Genomic DNA, 20513 nt, shown 5'->3' on the forward strand with positions numbered 1-20513 from the left:
TTATTTCCTCATCATCTAGCATTCCTTGGCAGAGGTTTAGGACTCCCTTTGTGCTGTAAACTGAGACACCCCTTTGCTTGCAGCAGGGGATTGCGCACAAGGACAGACTGCTGTGCTACCTAACATGAAATCTGAGACCCCCAAACTGAGATGGAGTAGAGACTTGATAGTTCCAAGGGAGATCCCCAAGCTTACTGTTCTTCTGAGATGTGTGTCAGGATGCCATGTAGCTGTATCACCAAAGGAACCTTCTCATGCTTTATTACTTGATGTCTATGGAAAATATATGGGGGGAGGGAGCAGGAAATGCCCCATCTTCTCCAAAAAGTTGTTTGGCTTCAAAGAGATAAGTGTTTTATAGCTAAAAAAACTCCTCTAAACCTGGCAATATTGGCTCCCAGTTTAGCTAGGAGTTTTATATTTTTTCATGAGGATTTAGGCTTCAGGAGCACAAAGAATGCGGTAGGAGACTTTTCCTTATTTCTGGGAATCTTTTCTTTGGAAGTCTCAAATTTTGATGCCTGGATGGGTCTGTTGGGATTTCAGCCCACAAATAGGGTTTCATTCCTACCACACATTCATGTGTAAACAAACACCTTTGTTTTATGACTGCTACTGGAGCAGAGCTATTAGACATCATACCCGAGTCTTGCTGAGAAGCAGTTACTGAAAGAATTCACCTTTCAGTGGCTCAGCCTGTGTGGTGGCAAGTCTGTTTCCCCGACCTAGGAGACCTAGCAATGGAAGTTGCTCTAGAAGGTTGAGAGTAGAGATCTGGGAGCTTAGTTACATGGCCAAGCAAAATCTATGTTAGGGAGAAAAGCTATTAAACTGCAGAAATCTTATTAGCAGTCCTTGAATGCTAAACTTTGCTATTAGTTTTTCAAATTGCAGTCTTGGTGCATCTGAGCTCTTCAGAGTTATTCAAGGCATTCTTCTGAGAATTATGCATACGCTGTAAGAATGCATAGTGACATTTAGTTTAATATAGTGATTCATTACCTCTAGATTTGTTTACCATTCTAATTGTATCATTTTATTTCTACCATCGTTTTAAATTAACCTATACTCTCCCCTCAGATCCCGCTGCCTTTTTAATTTTCTCTTCCATGGGATGTTGTCTCATCTATAATTATTTTACCAGCTTTTAAACAGTGTTTAATCTCAAAATAATGAGCAGAGTAAGGTACAAGGCATTTGTCCCCATTTTGCTAACGGAGTGGAAAACAAGAGATTGTTCTTTCTCCTTGCCTGTGCCCAACTCTTGGAAAACTGGCATGGTGACATGGGTATACACAGCATAACTACTATACTAACTGGCTAGCGGGGAAAAGGACCAACCTGGTCACTGGGGTACAGGTCTGGATCTGTGGGCCTTTGGGTCAGTGCTCATCCATTTGTTGATCTGCCAGCATACTGCTGTCTGGAACAGAAGTTCTTGTAGAAGTATCTGTAGTATTCAGGCTCCCTAAGAAGGAAGGTTTGCAGATCACTGCTGCCAGACACCTTTCAAGGCATTGAGAGCTAATCCTTCATAGGAGGAGAAATCATCAAGTTCTTTTGTATAAGTTTACTTACTCTGTGTATACCAGTTAGAGAACAGAGTAATCTGAATATCAGACAGTATGTTTCCCCTCTCAGAAGTCTCTATCCAAGGACTAAAAACTAATTCTGTGTGAGTGTTGTCCCTGAAGTATCACATAGGTTTACTCAGGTGTGGCTAGCAGCCTGGCCACAGCCAGCACAGATCTCAGTACAGCCTGGTTCTATATCCTGCTGCTCTGGTGAGGATTTTTAGCCTGGTTTGAGTTGCTTCCTCTCATTGCCAGGTCACTTCTTTCTCCATCTGTGAGTACTGTAGCAGCTCCAGATGGATAAGTAATGTGGCTTCTTGTCTTTTTAGCGGGGTGTCTTTTGGTCATTCAGCTCACTTCTTGTGCCATTCATTTTGAGCAAGTCTTTTCTGCTCATAGAAATCCTAGCTACTTGGCAGTCAAGCATTATTCTCTCCACTTCAGTGTTGTCACAGTCATTTGTGACGCTGGGCATCAGCTGACATTGTATTTAATATATGAGGAACATGGTGAGATTAACTGGGTATTGACCATCTGTCCATGGCAAGAAGATGTCATATACAGACAAGCAAAAATTAAGTTGTAGTAAGTTTTAGTCTCTTTCCCATTTAATTAGCCACAATCAATTTAAGTTTTTCTTCCCTTTGTGTGATTTTTTTTTTTTTTTTTTTTTCAGAATTAAGAGTTACTGTGTAGTTCTACCAGAAATATTTGTGTTTACAACTTAAAAGAGTAGCATGTGTGATGGGAGCGGTATTCCTCTTCACCTTATGATCAACACGTGTTTTAACAACAGAATACTCTTGGAAAGAAACACAAAGAATATAAGGAACTTGCTTAAAAGCCTGAATATTCAGAGTTTGTATCCAAATTATTTTCTTGCTAGATCAGAAAGTGTCAGTGGAAGTGTGCTTCCTGTGCAAGCACAGCCCTAGAGATTAAGTCCTGCTGCTTTTTCCAGAGCTGTACAATAGATTTTTTTTTTTTTTTCTTGTAAAGCTTTGAACGAATTATTTACCTTTGGGTGCTTTTATTATTTTATTTGTAATCTAAAGGTGCTATATTACTGATCTTGGAGGTGTTTTGAAGGTGAATTCTTTGAAAGGAAGTTAAAACTGGGCTGTAAGTGTAACACACAGTTGGATGTCATCTAAATATTGTCTTTGATGTATTTTCATTTACTCTCTTCCATTTTTCATTTTGAAAGCCTAAGCAGACACATGTAGGAAAGCACTTCTGCATCTCCCAGCATTGGCTGAGCAGCTCTTAAGAGAAGGGTTCAGTGACACTGCTTGCTCTTGATCTCCATGTAGAAGCAGGGAGACCCCCAAACTGGAGTCATTCCCATAGACTCCTCTAAGGCTACTGTACTTATTGCCTGCTGTTCCTGGCTTTGGGCTAAATAGCAGACGTGCAATTTAGCTCTGTTTGAGTGTATAAAACAATGCTAAACTGAATGCTTCATTTTGAAGAGAAAATTGCAAGGGAAGAAATTAATTCAGACTCAGGGCTAATCATGTTTGTGTCTGAAAGATTGACCACAGCATCCAGTAAAGTCTGAGGCTGTTTCATGGCACATGGGAGAAGCCACTTGACTTTCATTATGATAGCGAACTTCTCTTTGCCTGGCAGCTGCTGGCTATACCATAAAATCATTGAATCATAGAATGGTTTGGGTTGAAGTGACCTTAAAGATCATCTCATTCCAACCCTCTGCCATGGGCAGGGACATCATCCACTAGACTGGGTTGCTCAAATCCCTGTCCAGCCTGGCCTTGAACACTGCCAGGGAAGGGGCAGCCACAACTTCCTTGGACAACCTGTGCCAATGTCTCACTACCCTCCTAGTGAAGAACTTATTCCCGAAGTCTAATCTAAATCTCCCTTTTTTTTAGTTTAAAGTCATTCCCTGTTGTCCTGTCCTTACATGCCCTTGTAAGAAGTCACTTCTCCAGATTTCAGAGTGAGTGTGGTGACCCAATGCCAAGTGTGCCTGCATGAACAGCTTAGAAGAGAACTTGTATCTCCACAGTGTGATTCATCTCATCTCATCTCAGAGGAGGCTCCAAAGATAGCTCCAATGAGTGGCAGTTCTTCCCTGCCATGAACAGAGTGTACAGTGACTGGCTCAGATTTAACTATGTAACTGCTTCCTTACTAGTTTATTGTAGGAGCACATCTGTGAGTTGTTCTTAGATTGAATGAGCATCTGAGAGGCAAAACCACTAGTATGAGGGGCTAAAGCTGCATGTTAACAGTGGCCTTGAAGCCACTTAAGCCAATGACTAGCTGAGCCTAAAATCTTTGATAGGCTTTCTCTGACTAGCCCACTGAAGCACTTGTGAGTGAGAAGAGACAATGAACAATTTTCCTTTAATTTCCAAACAGCTACTGTTGGAGTTGATGAATCATACTATCCCTGCTTGCCACATCTGACTGATGGAGGGCATTGATGTCTGCTGTTTCCTTACTCATATAGATGGCATCATCCTCAAGTGTTGTTTAATTTTTTGGGACTGAAGAATTCCTGGCTCTTCTCCTAAGAAGGAGTGAACCCATGATGAGCACTTCCATGATGAACATGATGTGTATGCTGCTGCCAAACAGTTTTTGAGTTTGTTATTGTGTCAGGGCTTCTGCGGATTTCTTCTTTGTGGGAAGTTGACTTGGGTGTGAGCATAGAGGGCAGAAGGGGCCATCTTTATGTGTCAGAGGTAGGGCTGTGGCTGGCAGGAGCCTCATCTCCTTCATGGTCCTCCTCCAGTGTTTCAAAGAAATGGCAAATGGACACAAGAAACTCTTTTCTTTGTACAAGAACTATCTATAAATGTATGTATATTATCCATTTTACAATTTTTCTGTACCATGAACAGAGTTATTACTTCATTCCATGCAATGTCCTTTAAAAAGCAATACTTCAAAATACACTGGGTTTCTCCTTGCAAGTACTTTCTGTTAGTCTACACTGCCAGAAATGAGACCTAAGTGATCTTTGGCTAAAAAGAGCATCCTGTGGTATGTAGACTCCAACTGTCAATGTGAAAGTAAAGACCTAGGCAAATTAGAAGTGCACTCTGGGATTATTAGAATCATAGAATAGTTAGGGTTGGAAAGGATCTTAAGATCATCAAGTTCCACCCCCCCGCCATGGGCAAGGACACCTCACACTAAACCGTGTCACCCAAGGCTCTGTCCAACCTGGCCTTCAGCACCACCAGGGATGGAGCATTCACAACTTCCTTGGGTAACTCATTCCAGTGCCTCACCACCCTCACAGTAAAGAATTGCTCCTTATATCCAATCTAAACTTCCCCCGTTTAAGTTTTAACCCTTTACCCCTTGTCCTATCATTACAGTCCCTAGTGAAGAGTCCCTCCCCAGCATTCTTATAGGCCCCCTTCAGATACTGGAAGGCTGCTAGGAGGTCTCCACGCAGCCTTCTCTTCTCCAGGCTGAACAGCCCCAACTTCCTCAGCCCGTCTTGATACGGGAGGTGCTCCAGTGCCCTGGTCATCCTCGTGGCCCTCCTCTGGACTCATTCCAACAGTTCCATGTCCTTTTGATGTTGAGGACACCAGAACTGCACACAGTGCTCCAAGTGAGGTCCCACAAAAGCAGAGTAGAGGGGCAGGATCACCTTCTTCGACCTGCTCTTCACGCTCCTCTTGATGCAGCCCAGGATACGGTTGGCTTTCTGGGCTGTGAGCGCACACTGAAGCTGGCTCATGTTCAGTTTCTCATCGACCAACACCCTCAAATCCTTCTCCACAGGGCTGCTCTGAATCTCTTCTCTGCCCAACCTGTAGCTGTGCCTGGGATTGCTCCGACCCAGGTGTAGGACCTTGCACTTGTCAAGGTTAAACTTCATGAGGTTGGCGTCAGCCCACCTCACAAGCGTGTCAAGGTCCCTCTGGATGGTATTCCTTCCCTACAGGGTACCAACTGAACCACACAGCTTGGTGTCATCCGCAAACTTGCTGAGGGCGCACTCAATCCCACTGTCCATGTCAGCGATGAAGATGTTAAACAAGACTGGTCCCAACACCGATCCCTGAGGGACACCACTCGTTACTGGTCTCCAGCTGGACATTGAGCCGTTGACCACAACTCTTTATCCAGCGAGTGGTCCATCCATCAAATTGATGTTTCTCCAATTTAGAGACAAGGATGTCGTGTGCAACAATGTCGAATGCTTTACACAAGTCCAGGTAGACGACATCAACTGCTCTGCCCCTGTCCATCAATTCCATAGCCCCATCATAGAAAGCCACCAAATTGGTCAGGCAGGATTTCCCCTTAGTGAAGCCATGCTGGCTGTCACCAAGCACCTTGTTGATTTTCATGTGCCTTAGCATGCCTTCCAGGAGAATCTGCTCCAAGATTTTGGCAGGCACAGAGGTGAGGCTGACTGGTCTGTAATTCCCTGGGTCATCCATTTTCCCCCTCTTGAAAAAGGGGGGTTATATTTCCCTTTTTCCAGTCATCGGGAACTTCAACTGACTGCCCTGATTTTTCAAATATGATGGCCAGTGGCTTAGCAACTTCATTTGCCAGCTCCTTCAGGCCCTGCTCATGAATGAGAAGGAGAAATGTGGACTGTATTATCAACATGTGTCTGTGGCATACATATAACAAAAACCAAAATTGAAATGAGGTTTCTGTTCATTCTGCTCTGTTCAAGGTGGAGATTTACAGAGCTGTACACTGTCTATGCTCTGCAGGTAACAGGTGTTTGGTGGCTCTTTCTTGAGGAAAGCTGCCACTTGAATTAGACATTTCAGAGACATTTAAAGGACTGGAGAGTTGAGCTGTTAATTCATTAAATGGCACGTTTCTGTCTTGAATTAATATTGAGCTGATAGCCCAGAATGGTGCAAAGAGGCACAGTGTTCCTGGAGATGATTGATCTCAGATGAGCTGTGTAACAAATGTCCTGAACTGATGATTAAAATCTCCTGCTACTTGAGATAAGCAAGGTCATCTTCCACTGAAACTTAACTCTGTATTATGTAATTGTCTTCTGCATATGTCAGTTAGCCCACATGTTTTATTGAGTAACTTATTCTTGATTTTCTGAATCGCTAAAATGACTTTGTGTTATTAAACAAGTGATATTATAATGAAATTACAAGGATGCATAATATATACTTGCTCAGTTAGAATGTTTGCATCCTTTTGGTGATGTATCTATGCCACAAAGAGCTATTATTTTTATCTGTGATCAAATTTGAAGTCAGATAGCAGCTTAAATAACTGGTTGTTCTCTTGAGAAATGAAGTATTTCTATGTTTGGGCATAATTCAGTACAGACTGGAAAATACTGTGTCCAGAAGTGGGGAGAGTATGGTCAGCTTCTTCTGGAGAAGGGAAACGGCTTTTCTTGAAATCTGTTGGAAACACTGCGACTTTTCTGTCTATTTACAAAATAATTGTCTGTAAAATTAGAAGACAGACAACATTTTCTGTGTTTAGCAGGTCAGTTTTGTTGCATAAGAATTAATAAATAGCACTGTCTGCTTGTCTGTATGCAGGAATGACCATAGGCCACTGTATGAGACAGAATTTCAAAGACTGGCTGAAGTTATGGCTTAGCCACAATTCACTGCCTGGGCTACCAGATGGTTATCTCCTGATCAAAGCTGCTCTTTTTGACTGGCCTCCTTCTAAAGGAGCATCACAAGAATTTAGCAGTTCAGCTTTGGTTTTGTACTAATTCTCTCCCCCTTGTGTTGTGCACACAAGAGCATGTTTAGACTGGTAAAAGAGCATCTTTATTTGTACCTGCTGAAGGCTCAGGATACTCCATATTCATCAACATCTGAGAGCTTAATGAGTAGATGCTGAGAGCTGAAGTGAGCACGTGCTTTGAATGTTGTTACAGTCTGAGGACAGTCCAGGTCTGGCATCTTAGTATGCTGGCTTTGCAGCCTGAAGTTCATGTACCAATGTGTATAGGTAAGGTCTCCTAGTCCCTGTGTTAATTTATGTTTGAGGACTTCACGTATTGATCCTTCCTTACCTAAAATCATCAGAAGTTTTAATTTCCTGCTAGGTCAAATGACGTACAAATATGTGCTGTGGAACTGACCTTTCAAAGTAATCCATTGCAAGTTGAGTCTTTGCACTTCAATGAAATTTAATGATGTGAGGCTGAAAAGAAAGGAGGCATTTGATAGCACAGGGCAGCTGTCTTTCTAGCAACAACAGCTCCAGGATCTTGCTTTTTGCCAGAACAGAGTCCTCGCAGTCAATTACTTCTGAAGCATCTTTCTATATTGTTGGCTATACCTAAATCAGCAAATGCATGGGGCTTTTTCTTCTCTCTCCTTAGAAGTAAAGATGGATATATGTTCACAGAGACTTCCTCTAAAATAGAGATCAACCGATTTCAAGTAACATGGTGGCCATTTTGTGTGTCCAACTTGAGACACTTCAAAGAAGGTTCTTACTGTCAAATGACAGGAGAACAGAAATTGATCTCTAAGGTGTGTCATTCAGAACAGAGAAAATAAGTTTGCTGTAATAATATGTATTTATGCTTTTCTCTTAGAATCAGTTACGACAGGTAACAATGAAGTCGTTTACTAAGTCTTGTATCACCACTAATGTTTGACATTGTAATCCTCACACTTCTTGCCAACTACGTAATTATATTGATTCCCTCTTGGCAAGTCATGAGGCAAGTCATATTTTCCACAGATTTTAACTGTTATTGGAAGAAGCAAGTAAAATAGTAATTTCAGAAGGTAAGAACTGTTAAATTTGAGAAATCATCTGTAGACACTGCAGCAATATTCCAAAAATTAGATGGCAAACTTAAAGCAGTTAAATATGGAGCCATTTCTGTAGTTCTGCTGCCCCCCATTTCTAATGAATACACAAAACAGTGTTCGAGAAAGGTTTCAATTACTAGTGAATCCTTGCTATTCAAGTCAAGAGGTCTTCTCAGTGGAACTCCTCAGTGCTGAGGACATTTGACATCTGATTGATTAATGTCTGTTTTGCCTGTCTTCTGCATTCCTCCTTAAAAATCACCCATCCTGTAGATGTATCGTCAGATACAACCACGTGCAGTCAGTGGCGGGGTAAAATGCTGTGCCAGAGCTGAGTCCCGGCTCCAACCATTCTCTTCTCTCTCGGTTATTGCAATTCGGATCTACAAATGACATAGCCTGATGTGAAGATAGTAGAAATAAAGCATAGTAGAAATAAAACATTTGAGCACCACAGGTAATTTTTTTCCTCTGTTTTTTTTTGTTTATTGGTATTTCTCATATCTTCCTCACGTTCCGCAATCCATCTGCTTTTGTAAGTTCATTGCCAGTCGTCACTATACAGGTAGAAGAAGGTGATTTCATCTCAGTTAGTACGGCTGAAAAAAAAATGTAGAAAAATACTTTTTTTGCTGTTGTGTATGGTTTCACAGAACTTCAGCATAATAAGAAAGCAGAATCATCATTACCAGCAACTCTGAAAACAGCTGAAAGTCACAACAATAGAACAGCAAACATGACAGTTCAGACTGGATTTTGTATCATAACAATGCTGACAACACTGAAAAATTCTGGAAAGCTGAAAACCATGAACAGCAGTGCAAAAGACACATTCCCCTAACTTCCACATGTTACTGATTAACTCAGAAGGCAGCAATGTGTGCTGCTGCTCAGGAGCTGGTGAATTGTAGAACTCTGATGGGTCTACACAGCTTGATTCCCTATTAATGCAACCTGTGAACAAAATGTTTTGGGTGGTGTGTCTTGAGCAAGGAGATGAGATTTTTTTCAAGTGGGAATGGCACTGGGGAAGGGTAAAATAGAGCAGTTAACTGTGCTGACACCAGCATCTGAATAACAGGGAAGTCGAGGAGTAACAGACTATATGAAATAGGAACTATTTGGATTTGTATGTGAGGATGAGGTGTGTCACTGTGAAATCCATTTGAAGTACAGTGGAAGTTTGAACTAGGAATAAAGGAAGGTCAGAAGAAGTGGGGGAGAGGAAGAATGAGACATGCCTGAAAAGATTGTGCTCTGAAAAAAATCAGAGCTCTTATATTTGAATTCACATCTCTTGTTTTCCTCATTAATAAGATCTTTTAACATAATTGTAACTGCTGATGAGCAGGCATTACAGTTTTTGCTTCAGTATTTAAGACATAATTGTTATGAGAAATACTTGGTAGCTGTGTAATGCACAAAATTGCTTTTATTGTGCAAGACACTGAACTTAGTCTTGAAGACAGCTGTAGACCTGCAGCCCAGAAAAAGTTACCTGTGCAAGAGTGTTCATTGTGTTACATGTAAGGAATACATTTCCTGAGCCTGATTTCAGGTATCCAAACAGGAGCTGGTTCAAAGCTTCATTAGAACAACTCTGTCTATTGAAAAAGCCCTGCTGTCTTCCAGGCTTTTTTCAAGTGGGGAAATTGTGGTGGAGCATGATGCCCACCAGGGAATGTACTTGTGTTAGCGGTCCTTTGCCTTTTAGCACTTAAATTACGCTGCAGTCTTTATGTTGAAAAGTTAGTATGCCCAAAAGACAATGCACCCTTAGTGTGGAAAACTGTGGTTCAAGATTATAAATGCAAAAGCATGGCTTGGGTAGCAGCAGAAAATTATATTTGTGCTGAAGGATTTAAAAAGCAAAATCTTCATTACTGACTTGTTTACAGTTACTTAATTCCCCTCTTGAGGAAACTGTGTTAGTTCTTTATGAAGAGAGAAATTAAATGGAACACCTGATACCGTTTGGTAGTAAAACAATGATGAGTTTGAGAATTCTGTATTTCAGAACTGAGGTTTCTCACTGGTGGAAGTGTAAGTCACTTAAAACATACAGGTGATACAAGTGTGTCTTCTGGCCATCTCTGTGTTGTTTCAGATGACAGAACAGTATTGAGCCAAGAAGAATAGAGGATGTAATGGGACAGTCCTGGGTAAAATAATTGAAAATGTAATTTGTATAACTTGCTCAACCCAGCCTATTACCTGTCATCGAGGCGTTAGGAATAATGCCACTATGTAGTGTAAGTGAAAATAATGAACTGGGGGCCTGTGTGTACTCCAGTGTGGTTCAACAAGGCCAAGTGCAAGGTCCTGCACCTGGGTTGGGCAATCCCAAGCACAGATACAGGAGGACAGAGAATGGATTCAGAGCAGCCCTGAGTGAGAAGGACTTGGGGGTGCTGGTCGATGAGCAGCTCAACATGAGCTGGCTTCAGTGTGCTCTTGCAGCCCAGAAACCAGCTGTGTGCTGGGCTGCATCAAAAGGAGTGTGACCAGCAGGTCAACAGATGTGATTCTTTCACTGTTGTGCTCTTTTGAGACCCCACCTGCAGTACTCTGTTCAGCTCTGGAGCCCCCAACACATACCAGGGACTGGGACCTGCTAGAGCATGACCAGAGGAGACCACAAACATGATCATAGGGCTAGAGCACCTCTCCTGTGAACACAGTCTGAGAGAGTTGGGCTTGTTCAGCCTGGAGAAGAGAGGGCTTTTGGGAGGTCTTTTAGCAGCCTCCCAGTACCTAAATGGGGCCTATAGGAAATCTGGAGAGGGACTTTTTACAAGGACATGTAGGGACAGGACAAGGGGGAATGACTTTAAGCTGAAAGAGGGTAGATTCATATCAGATATTAGGAAGAAGTTCACTGTGAGGGTGCTGAGGCACTGGCACAGGTTGCTCAAATTTGTGGATGCCCCATCCCTGGCAGTGTTCAAGGCCATGTTGGATGGGGCTTTGGGCAGCCTGGTCTAGTGGAAGGTGTCCCTGCCCATGGCAGCAGGGTTGGAACTAGATGATGTTTAAGTTCCCTTCCAACCCAAACCTTTCTATGATTCCATGGATGTACTCAGTCTGAACTCTGAAATATTTGCTCATCCTTTTAACAGCATCTTGGATTTCTTGAAAACCGTTGTTCCAGCATTCTTGAGAATGGAATGCAAAAGGATTAAATTCATACCAACTGTTTAAAAGAGAATTTTCTCCCAGAAGGAACATCAGAAACTAGGATTAATCTGATTTTTCCAAGCTGAGAATATCATGTCCAACCTCAAAAGAACATTTACATTCCACCAAAAAAAAATTGGGGCCAATTTGGAAGTGAAACAGTTCCCTACTCCCTTGTATGTTTATCTTAGCCACAGTTTCAGAAACCCTTACTCAGCTTGGAAACTGAAAGATGGTGAAAGGCAGACTGGCGTTACAGCATAACCACTGTGTTTCCTTTAGAAACATCCTCCTGCCTAGATGCTTCACATTTGTCTCCTTGATTTTTTATTTTTCAAGAAAATGCTAAATGGTAAAATTTTAGCATTTTAATGTTTCAGTTGAATACACTAAATGCACCTCCATATGGTATTCAAATAGTATCAGAAAGGAACTCCTGCCTGCTCATCACCTCACAAAAATAATCAAGCCATAATACTTACAAAAAGATTTAGAGCTAATATTCAGACATTAATTTCTGAAAATCTTGCCTGAGGAGTCCTTTGTTTTGTTTCTACTGCACCCTATTTTGACTTTATTTTCAAAGTTTTTAGCTTCTCTTTCAAATATTTCTCTTTGCTATATCGTCTGGATTTCACTTCCAGCTACTACTGTCCATCATCATGGTTCTGCATACATCATATACTAAACAACGCTTTCCTCTTCGCTCACATATGCCTGTATCACCCAAAGCCTCATCATTATACCAGCCCGTAAGGTAGAAGAGCTGATCTTTGTGCAACTGCTGTTCCCTACAAATTGATTGCAACTCAGAAATGCATCCATCTGTGCTTTGCATAAATCTTCCAATTGTAGCTTGATGTAGAACTAAGTGCTGTCCCTATGTGCAATGAAGCAGTCATGCTCTTCTGTGTTCAGATGTATAAGAAGACTGTGTAATTTGTAGTTCCTGATCAGGACTCCAGTTAGTATTTTTTTCACAAGTAAAAGACCAATAATTACAATAGAATTCATGGCTCTTCCGCTATACTTTGTGTTCTTAAGTTTTCTCCTATATAGTAAATTAACTGCACATTAAGTGGCATACTTAATCAATCTCTCTGGAAAAACCCACCTGCATTTCCTCCATCAGCTTTCATTTTACAGCATTTCCAGCATTTCCAGCATTTGTATTGCATTAATCCTAAACATAAATAATCTCTCTAAGTGGTAAAGGATACTAGGATATCAGAGACCAAGATGAATGTCCTTACTCTCTTTTCTTTTTTCCCAATGAAACTCCTTGTTTAAGAACAAAACAGAAATTTTGATTACCCAACTTTTATATTAACACTAATCACTGGTGATTTAAGCCTAGAAGTCTGAGGACATACTGATGAGACCCTAAAAGACAGTGTAAATCCATTTGTGTCTGTTTTCCATATATTGCCACTGGCAGGGTTGATGTGGAGTACTACTATTTGGGATGCTAATGCTTCCCATTCACCATAACTGCATCCTCCACTTCTTGAAAGGTAAAAATGATGGAACATAGCACAGAAGTGGCTGCATTTTGACTGTAGAAAGCAAGAGTCTCTCTTTACTTCCAAGTTCAAATTTAAGTTTTGAATAGCGATGTAAACCTTAAGAACAAGTCTTCAGTAGAATCTGCCCATGTCTGGGAAAATATGGCTATTTTGTTTGCCAAATTTTGCTTAGGTTCTTTTTACAGTTGTGTGTCCTAATTCTGTGAAGTGTGCGCTGTACAAGCGGGTTCATTCAGAATGGTTGTGCTAGGAAGCTGTGGTTGTATTTTCTAGCCCTTAAGAAATTTCTCTTTAGAAACCTGTCTGTTGCAGAGGCAAGCAGTGGTCATGACACTCTTCAGAAGACCTCCCAGAAGCAGTATTCCAGCTGTAATGAACAGAGACAGTTGCTTTAGATATGACTAGAAGCAATAATAGGATGGAAGAAGCTGGAAAGAAATGAACGCAGAACCCGCAGGATTAATAAATCATCATGTTTGTGTGTGGCGTGTATATACATACGTGCCCTTGGTTCAGTGAAAGGGCTTCAAGATGTCTGGCACTATCTGGAAGGGTTTGCTCCTTCTGCAGTGCTAGAAAGGTGGTTTGAATCCCCATGTGCTCTTGCACTGATATCATATCCATTAGCGTGGAGGTGTGGCAGTACCGCAAGTGTGATAAACCTGGAACTGTGGCAAGCCAGGTTCTGGTTTTGGCCTTTTTAGTGTTGGCCCATCCTTTAAATAAAGGATAATAGAGCAGTGTGTTCCCTCTTAATCTAATCCCTATTAGAGCCGTCCAAGGCAGTGAGTTGTACCATGTCAGCTGCTAGAGTTGGGTGCCTTCTCCTTAGAGATTCACAGCAACACTTGGATGTATCAAATATCATTGCCATGAATGTGACACATTGTGTTCCTGAAGATAAAAATGGAGTCATCCCCACTTGTTCAAAGTGCACTTATCTTTCTCTGCATTTATTCTCCCAGTCAGGGTACAATAACTGCTGCAAAATTTCCAGTGTGTATATCAAGTTACAGATTAGTGCAGGCTCCCGTGGTTCTTGGAACAGCATGGGGCTGTTTTTGTTTACTGATGACATTTATCCTCTCATTTCCTTTTGGAAGCATGACAGCTTCTTTCTGTCTGATGGGGAATGTACTTACAGGACCTTCTTTTCGTGCCATGTCTGACGATAAACACTCCACTGCATAGTATCCATGTCTGCTTGCTATGGAGCTGCTATTACCGCTTTCAGCAGTCAGTCTGGCAGGAACTTGGCTGGGCAGGAAAGCAAAAGGGTTTCTAAGTGCAATTATCTTCTCTTGCAGGAGGAGACCGAGAGCGGATGACAGCTAATCATGAAACGTACCTTCTTATGGCAAGCACACAGAATGACATGGAGGATTGGGTGAAATCCATTCGCAGGGTTATATGGGCACCATTTGGAGGAGGTGAGTCAGTGAGGGAACATGCAAGGCTCCCAGACGCATAAAGACACATAAGGGTTCTGCCGTCTTTCTATTACAGACAGAGTTTTGAGGTGGAGGAGAAAGGTCTAGGTCTTTCAGAAAAAGTGGAGTAAACCCTTTGTTTTCACTTGTAGTGCAGGTATCAGGCATGTTCCTGTGCAGAGGACTCAATTAAAATGCTTTAAGCTGTCTGAAACCACTTCTGTTGATGAGGATAGCACATGATAGTGCATTACCAAGGCAAGGGGGAATTTTCACACAAGGTTGGTCTTCTATGAGATCAGCTTTCCCACAGGGAGAGATGGGATAATTCCTTTGGTCACTAGCTAAAATACTGTCCATGGGCTTCATCAGTGCCTGTTACAAGAAGCTGTCAGTGCTTCTCTTGCAAGCGACAGCTAAGACCAGCATTAAATAAAGCTATGCACTCCAGTATAAACTTTAGATTCTTTTTCCTGTGATTGGCATACTTAATAATTTCAGTAGTACTGGACCAAAATTTGTGTCAGATGTGTAGCTGTCTTTTTAAAAAGCCCTCTTAAATTGAATGGGCTGAAAATTATTATCAACATTATTATTATGGTGGTAATGTCTGTATTATTATAATGTGAGTATGACTGATATGTTTGCACAAAATGTTAATACATTAATCAGTCTGTTCCTAGAGCTCTAAAATATCTAAGTTTGAGGGCAGAAATGTTTTTCCACTGTGAAAGAGCACCCATTTTGTATCAGATGGTTTGGTCTTGTCTGCAGGTTGCTGGAAAAGTAAGTCAGGCAGGGTTGTCTGTGCTGTTTCATGATTAAGAAGTGCAGTTATCACTGAAAACTGTGATTGTTTACTGCAAATGTTATTTTTCTCAACTTCCAGGTAGACCACAGCAGAGAGGATTGGTGGGACTGAAGGAAACTAGCATCCTAAACTAAACTTTTCTTGTAAGCCACCCATCTTCCCTTGTGCTTCATTCAGGTCACACAGCTCTTAGGAGAAGGCTTTGGCCTCACTGGTGGGTTGTGCTGAGGGAATCGGTCAGCTAGGGCTTGCCTGACACCTCTTCAAACATGTCTTCTCTTTGGCTCCTCCTGGGGAAATGTGCCCTGGAAAGATGGTGTTAAGCAGTCATCTCACTGGGATCTGGCCCTACACATTAATAAGCTGGTCCAGTCCGGGATCTGGGTGTGTAGATCTTGCAGGCGGATGCTTAAAAAAACAACCAACCAAAACCCAAAAACCACAAAGTGAAAGGTTTGTCTTAAAAAGTGGAAGATTCTACAGGAAGTTGGTTTGGGAGAGAGCAGGTAGAGTCTTCTACTATTAGGCTGGGTAAGAAATATGCTTGTTTAAGTAGCACAAAGATTACTCATCCCCAACTTTCTCTTTGTAAAGCAGGCCTCATGATGAGCTCCTCAATGTTCTCTTACTTCAGTCTAGTACAAACATAAGCTACTGAAGCAACAATAAATTTTAGGGCATAATAGAACTGGATTTTTCAGAGAGTATCTTTGATTTTTGCACTTGGCTTCTAGCACCACAGTGTCTTCCTGGGGCAAATAATGAGGAAAGGTAATGAGGAAAGGCAGGCTTGCAGTTCTTCTGCAGTGGAGAAGTGTTTACAGGCAGGGAGCTGAGATTAGGTGAAACTCCGTTTCTAGCCCACAGCTACAAATAGAAACCAAATCTCCCGAGTCCTGACCCTATGCTTTCTTCACCAGCCTCTCATTTGCTTTTATAGGGCAAGAGCTATTTCTGGGTACAGCTGGGAATCCTTCCAGCCACCATGAAAATTCTCAGGACACCATCGTTGTAGGAGTGTTTAATCCTCATTACTGAGGGAAGTATCTCACTGAAGACTTTGCCTGCTGATTTGCATAAAACAAGAGATGGGTGCAATTCTTGAATTACTGTTTAAATTCATTGCAGTTAAAACACTTCTAAGCATGAGGGTTTTTTTTGTTCTTCCTATTGGATTTCTTGAACAAATACACTGACTTGGGTTATTTGTATTGGGAAACAAATAGTTAACTCCTTGGAAAACATGAGAATAGATAGAACATGATTTTAGGTTCAGTGTTCACTGAGAAGGTTTGACTGTGATAACAAGACAAAAGCACTATCATGGGATGTGTCACCATTAAGAACTGTGTTTCTAGTATGTCCCCTATTTTATTAACTGTTACTGAACTTGATAGTCTGAGTTATCTTAATCAATCTTAATAAGCCCTGTTAAGTGTTCTGTAATTATGTGTCACTGAACAGTACTTTTATTATCCCTTGCTACATGGATGTTGTTACAGCTGCTGTGGCAGTCTGGCCCTTCTATAGAAGGGCACTTCTGGCTTAAGTTGTCCAAGAGCCTGACTTCACAAGCTGTAGCCCCTGAAGTTAAAAATCTTTTATCTATTACATTAGCTATAAACAAGATGTAGAAAAGTTGTAGTCACATGATGATGACCAGTCAGTAACAAGTACTTGCAACACAAATTATTTTGAACAGCTGATTAGTCAAAACACATGTTTCATATCGGCTTCCTACATTTCAGTACTAGATGGTGAAACACAGTAGCCTGGTGTCATACAAGTCAAGAGCTACTTTGAGTAATATTTGAATTTTCTGATTCTTGTAAGCATTGTAAGCAAGCTCTCTGTGTGTGTGTGTGCACATGCAGTTGGTATGCCTGAGCCTCGGTGAGCCACTGGTACTTGGAATTTGTCGGGCAGTGGGAAAGGACTCCTGGTACCAGACCAAGGAGCACTGTAAATGATTAACCATATCGCTAAACTGTTATTTGTTAACCTGTGCTAGAAAGAGAACACAGGAGGGGGGCAGGTGGGAATCTGCTAAGGGGATCAGAAACAGGTTGGGGTTTTGCACTAAAAGAATAAGGTGAGTGTGGAAAAGATTCTCGATGGAAACAGAAATGTAAATGAGCCAGGGCACGCAGTGCCTGTTTGCAGATGAAATTCCCTTCCTGATTAGATTAAAAAGGCAATTTTTTTACAGGAGGGAAGGCCTGAGCTTGAATGGCAGAGCTTGCAGCTAAGGGGGAGGGAGGAGAAGGAGCATGAGCACTGTAGCAGGGTAGTAGTGTAAGGTCTGGCACCTCCCGCAGGAGCCGGGCACAGCCTGTTCGCTTCTCAAGCTGCCGCACACGGCAGCCGCCTGAAGTCACCTCTACGTCTCCCGGAGGAGCAGTCAAACCTGCGCTGCGGCGGATTCTCGTTTCCCTGCACCTGCGGCAGGAGCGGGGCTGGCGCAGGCGGCAGCGGCCCCGGCTGCCATCGCCAGGCGTGGGACCGGGAGGGAGCGCGGCAGCAGAGCATCCCCCCGGGAGGCACGTATTCCTCAGCAGCTCCCCAGCATCCTGCCGCAGAGATGCACTGCTGCCGCATCTGACGCACCTCTCCCGTGAGAGCTTCTGGTAGTTCGAAGGCAATAAAACAAGCGAGAGCCCATGCGAACATCATACAGGGAGCTGGGTATATAAAAGGCCATTTGAATCTGTTATGGACAGAAAGTCTTTCGGGCGGAGGGACTGTTGGTTTTGCTTCTCAATTGCAGTGATAAAGGGAGCCAGCAAGGAGTATTGTATCCCTGAGGATTCTTCAGTGGCCTTTTTGGTATTGTTCTCTTTCCCCTTGCACACTGCAAAACACTGACCTTTTCTTGTGGAACTAGAGTCTCTGCCACTCAACCCCCTGTTCCAGCTGGAAGGAAGAGGTCTTTCTGCCCCTCCGTCTGTGCAGGCACTTCTGTTTGAATGGAAGATACATCTTTTTGCTGAAACTCTTTTGTTGTGCCATTGCATACTAGACAGTTGTCTCGCCGCAAGAAATAAAAGAAATGAAAGGAAATAGAGAGACGGAAGGAAACTGTTCCCCAAAGCAAAATTGAAGCAGGGAAGAGAACATTAAAATCACTTCAAGCTCTACCCAAGATCTAGAAGACCACAAATCTCCTAACTCCAGAGGAAGATACACTATTGTAAAAACTCCTCAGCAGTCAGTAACGATGAGCAGCCGTGGTGTTTTGTCTGGATGCAGCTGGTAAAAGGAAGCTTTGGAGGGAAGTGTGGGCTCTGGCCTGTATGATGCCTGAAGACAGAAATGCTGGAGTCCGCAGCCCAGGTGCCTTAGCAGCAGCTCCTTTTATTCCTAAAACTACTTATAGGAGAATTAAGCGATGTTTTAGTTTCCGTAAAGGTAGGTTCATTCTGTCGCTGTGTTCTGCTTGCTAGTGAAGCCATGGTTTCTGAGGAGTCGAGGGGACTGTGTGTGCAGGGGCAGATGAGAGTACCGAAACAAAAGGCATTAAACAATGCAGATGCCAACATTCCACAAATGATTTATTTACTTCTTTGTTCATTTGTTTGTAGCTAGCCAGCTGATATGTCTCCTCTACATAATAACCCATGAATGGGATGCCTGAATGAGGTGGCTTGAGACAAGATTATTGCAGAGCCTCTGAGCAAAAATCAGTGAGAGCAGTGGGGGAATCAGATCTGTGGTTTGGCATAACATCAGGGAGAAGAGTTTGGGCTTGCATTTTGTCTGTGTGGGAGGAGGGGGAGAAGAGAGGGAGCGAAGCAACATGAAGCAGCATGATAAATGCAGCATCTGTGCTGAAGACCAAGTCCTTGGATTCAGAGATTTCTGATGAAGTGTAGCCCTACAGTGCACTGTCCTGTTGCAAATGCTGCATTGCCACTTCATCCTGCTTCCCTGAAGCTTGCATTTGCCTTTCCACCTGCTGCATACAGATGTTTAAAGCCAGTTTTCTTCTACATTGCACATGCTCCTGTTGAAGCAGAGCATGGCAGTACTGGTGAGAGAAGGGCAAAGAGGGTGCTAGCTTTCAAAATATGTCAGCTGGAAACACATGTCTAAGAGAGATGACAAGTGATGATAAGCTGCCACTGTGCTTGGGATGTGTGGGGAGAAATTACCTCTATGATGAGGACAAAAACTTTGTGTGAGGGAAGAAGGTAATATTGGTGCTGCCTTAAAAACTATGCTGGACAGAGAAATCCAAGTTTAAAGGGCTAAATTTTCATGTTATTCTGAAGGGTGAGAAATGCTCTTACACAGTTCTTTTGAAATACAATTGTCTTCATCTCCTCCTCTTCCCTAAACTGTTCCTCCATGCTGCCATTTGTCCTTTTGCAAGACCATGCAGCTCTTTGCTCACAAGACTCAGTAGTGCTGTGCTGGTGTCATTGCTTTTTGGGGTTGTCTGTGCAGACAGTCAGGGGCAATGCCTTGAAATGAGAATCATAGTGATTCTGTAGTTCTGCAGAACTACAGCAGAGATCAGCTATTGCCTGCAGCTGAGAGCCTTGAAAGCCTTTTGCCCCCTGTATCCCTCCCTTCCACCCTGAGGCCGGCATTTCCCTTGGTTGCCGGAGTTCAGTCCATCTGGAGACTGGCCAGGAGGATGTGGATGTGTCTGTTTGAAGTATCCTAGTGCATTTCAAGGTGTCGGTGTGAATTAGAGCTGTCTGTACCCTGTTTATACACTTAACTCTTTGGGAAATATTTGGAAGTTGAATAAAGGATTACCTGATAATTTTGCAGACAGCTGCTTTTGTGCCTGACTGCAGCCTTAGCTCCAGGAAGAGCTGCAGCTGTTGATTCTGTCCCCGTATGTACTGACACATAAACTCTTCATGTGGAAAAGCCCAAGTGAAGCTGCAACACTTGAGGCAGAGGGCAGAGTGATGGAGGCCATGCTGCTAATTTGCTTTACCCTACATGTTGGTTGTTCCAGTTACTTTCTCATACATGATTTCTGTCAAGAGCATGGTCACAAGGCCCCTAAATCAGAGCTGCAGAATTCTGGGTGTGCATGTTTAACTAGGTCCGTGTCCCACTGAAGACAACAGAAATATGAACATTTATTGGTCTTTCAGTCAAGCTTTTACTATGGTTGTAAAGACAAATAAAGCTAACTACAATTGCCTTATTAATTGGATGAATTCCTACTTGTAGATTGTCTACCTAAGTATGAAAACCCCAAA

General features: G+C 42.4%; 1 protein-coding gene across 10 annotated transcripts in view; it reads left to right on the forward strand.

The window, feature by feature from the left end:
• ARHGAP24 (Rho GTPase activating protein 24) overlaps window positions 1-20513 on the forward strand; it is a 208951-nt gene that overhangs the window by 161496 nt on the left and 26942 nt on the right. For 5 of the 10 annotated variants that reach the window (XM_062623418.1, XM_062623419.1, XM_062623425.1 and 2 more), the window contains one exon: window positions 14358-14480. The exons of 1 other annotated variant lie outside the window; for it this stretch is intronic. In XM_062623418.1, coding sequence (XP_062479402.1) covers window positions 14358-14480 — 123 coding nt within the window. Of the gene's footprint in view, window positions 1-14357; window positions 14481-17289; window positions 17384-17561; window positions 18700-20513 lie in introns of those variants that run through there. 4 more of the 10 variants (XM_062623422.1, XM_062623428.1, XM_062623421.1 and 1 more) reach the window with 4 other exon arrangements.

This window comes from Pezoporus occidentalis, unplaced genomic scaffold (genome assembly GCF_034315485.1).
Source record: "Pezoporus occidentalis ecotype Australia unplaced genomic scaffold, CSIRO_AGI_Poc_V1 ctg252, whole genome shotgun sequence".
Taxonomy (NCBI): domain Eukaryota; kingdom Metazoa; phylum Chordata; class Aves; order Psittaciformes; family Psittacidae; genus Pezoporus; species Pezoporus occidentalis.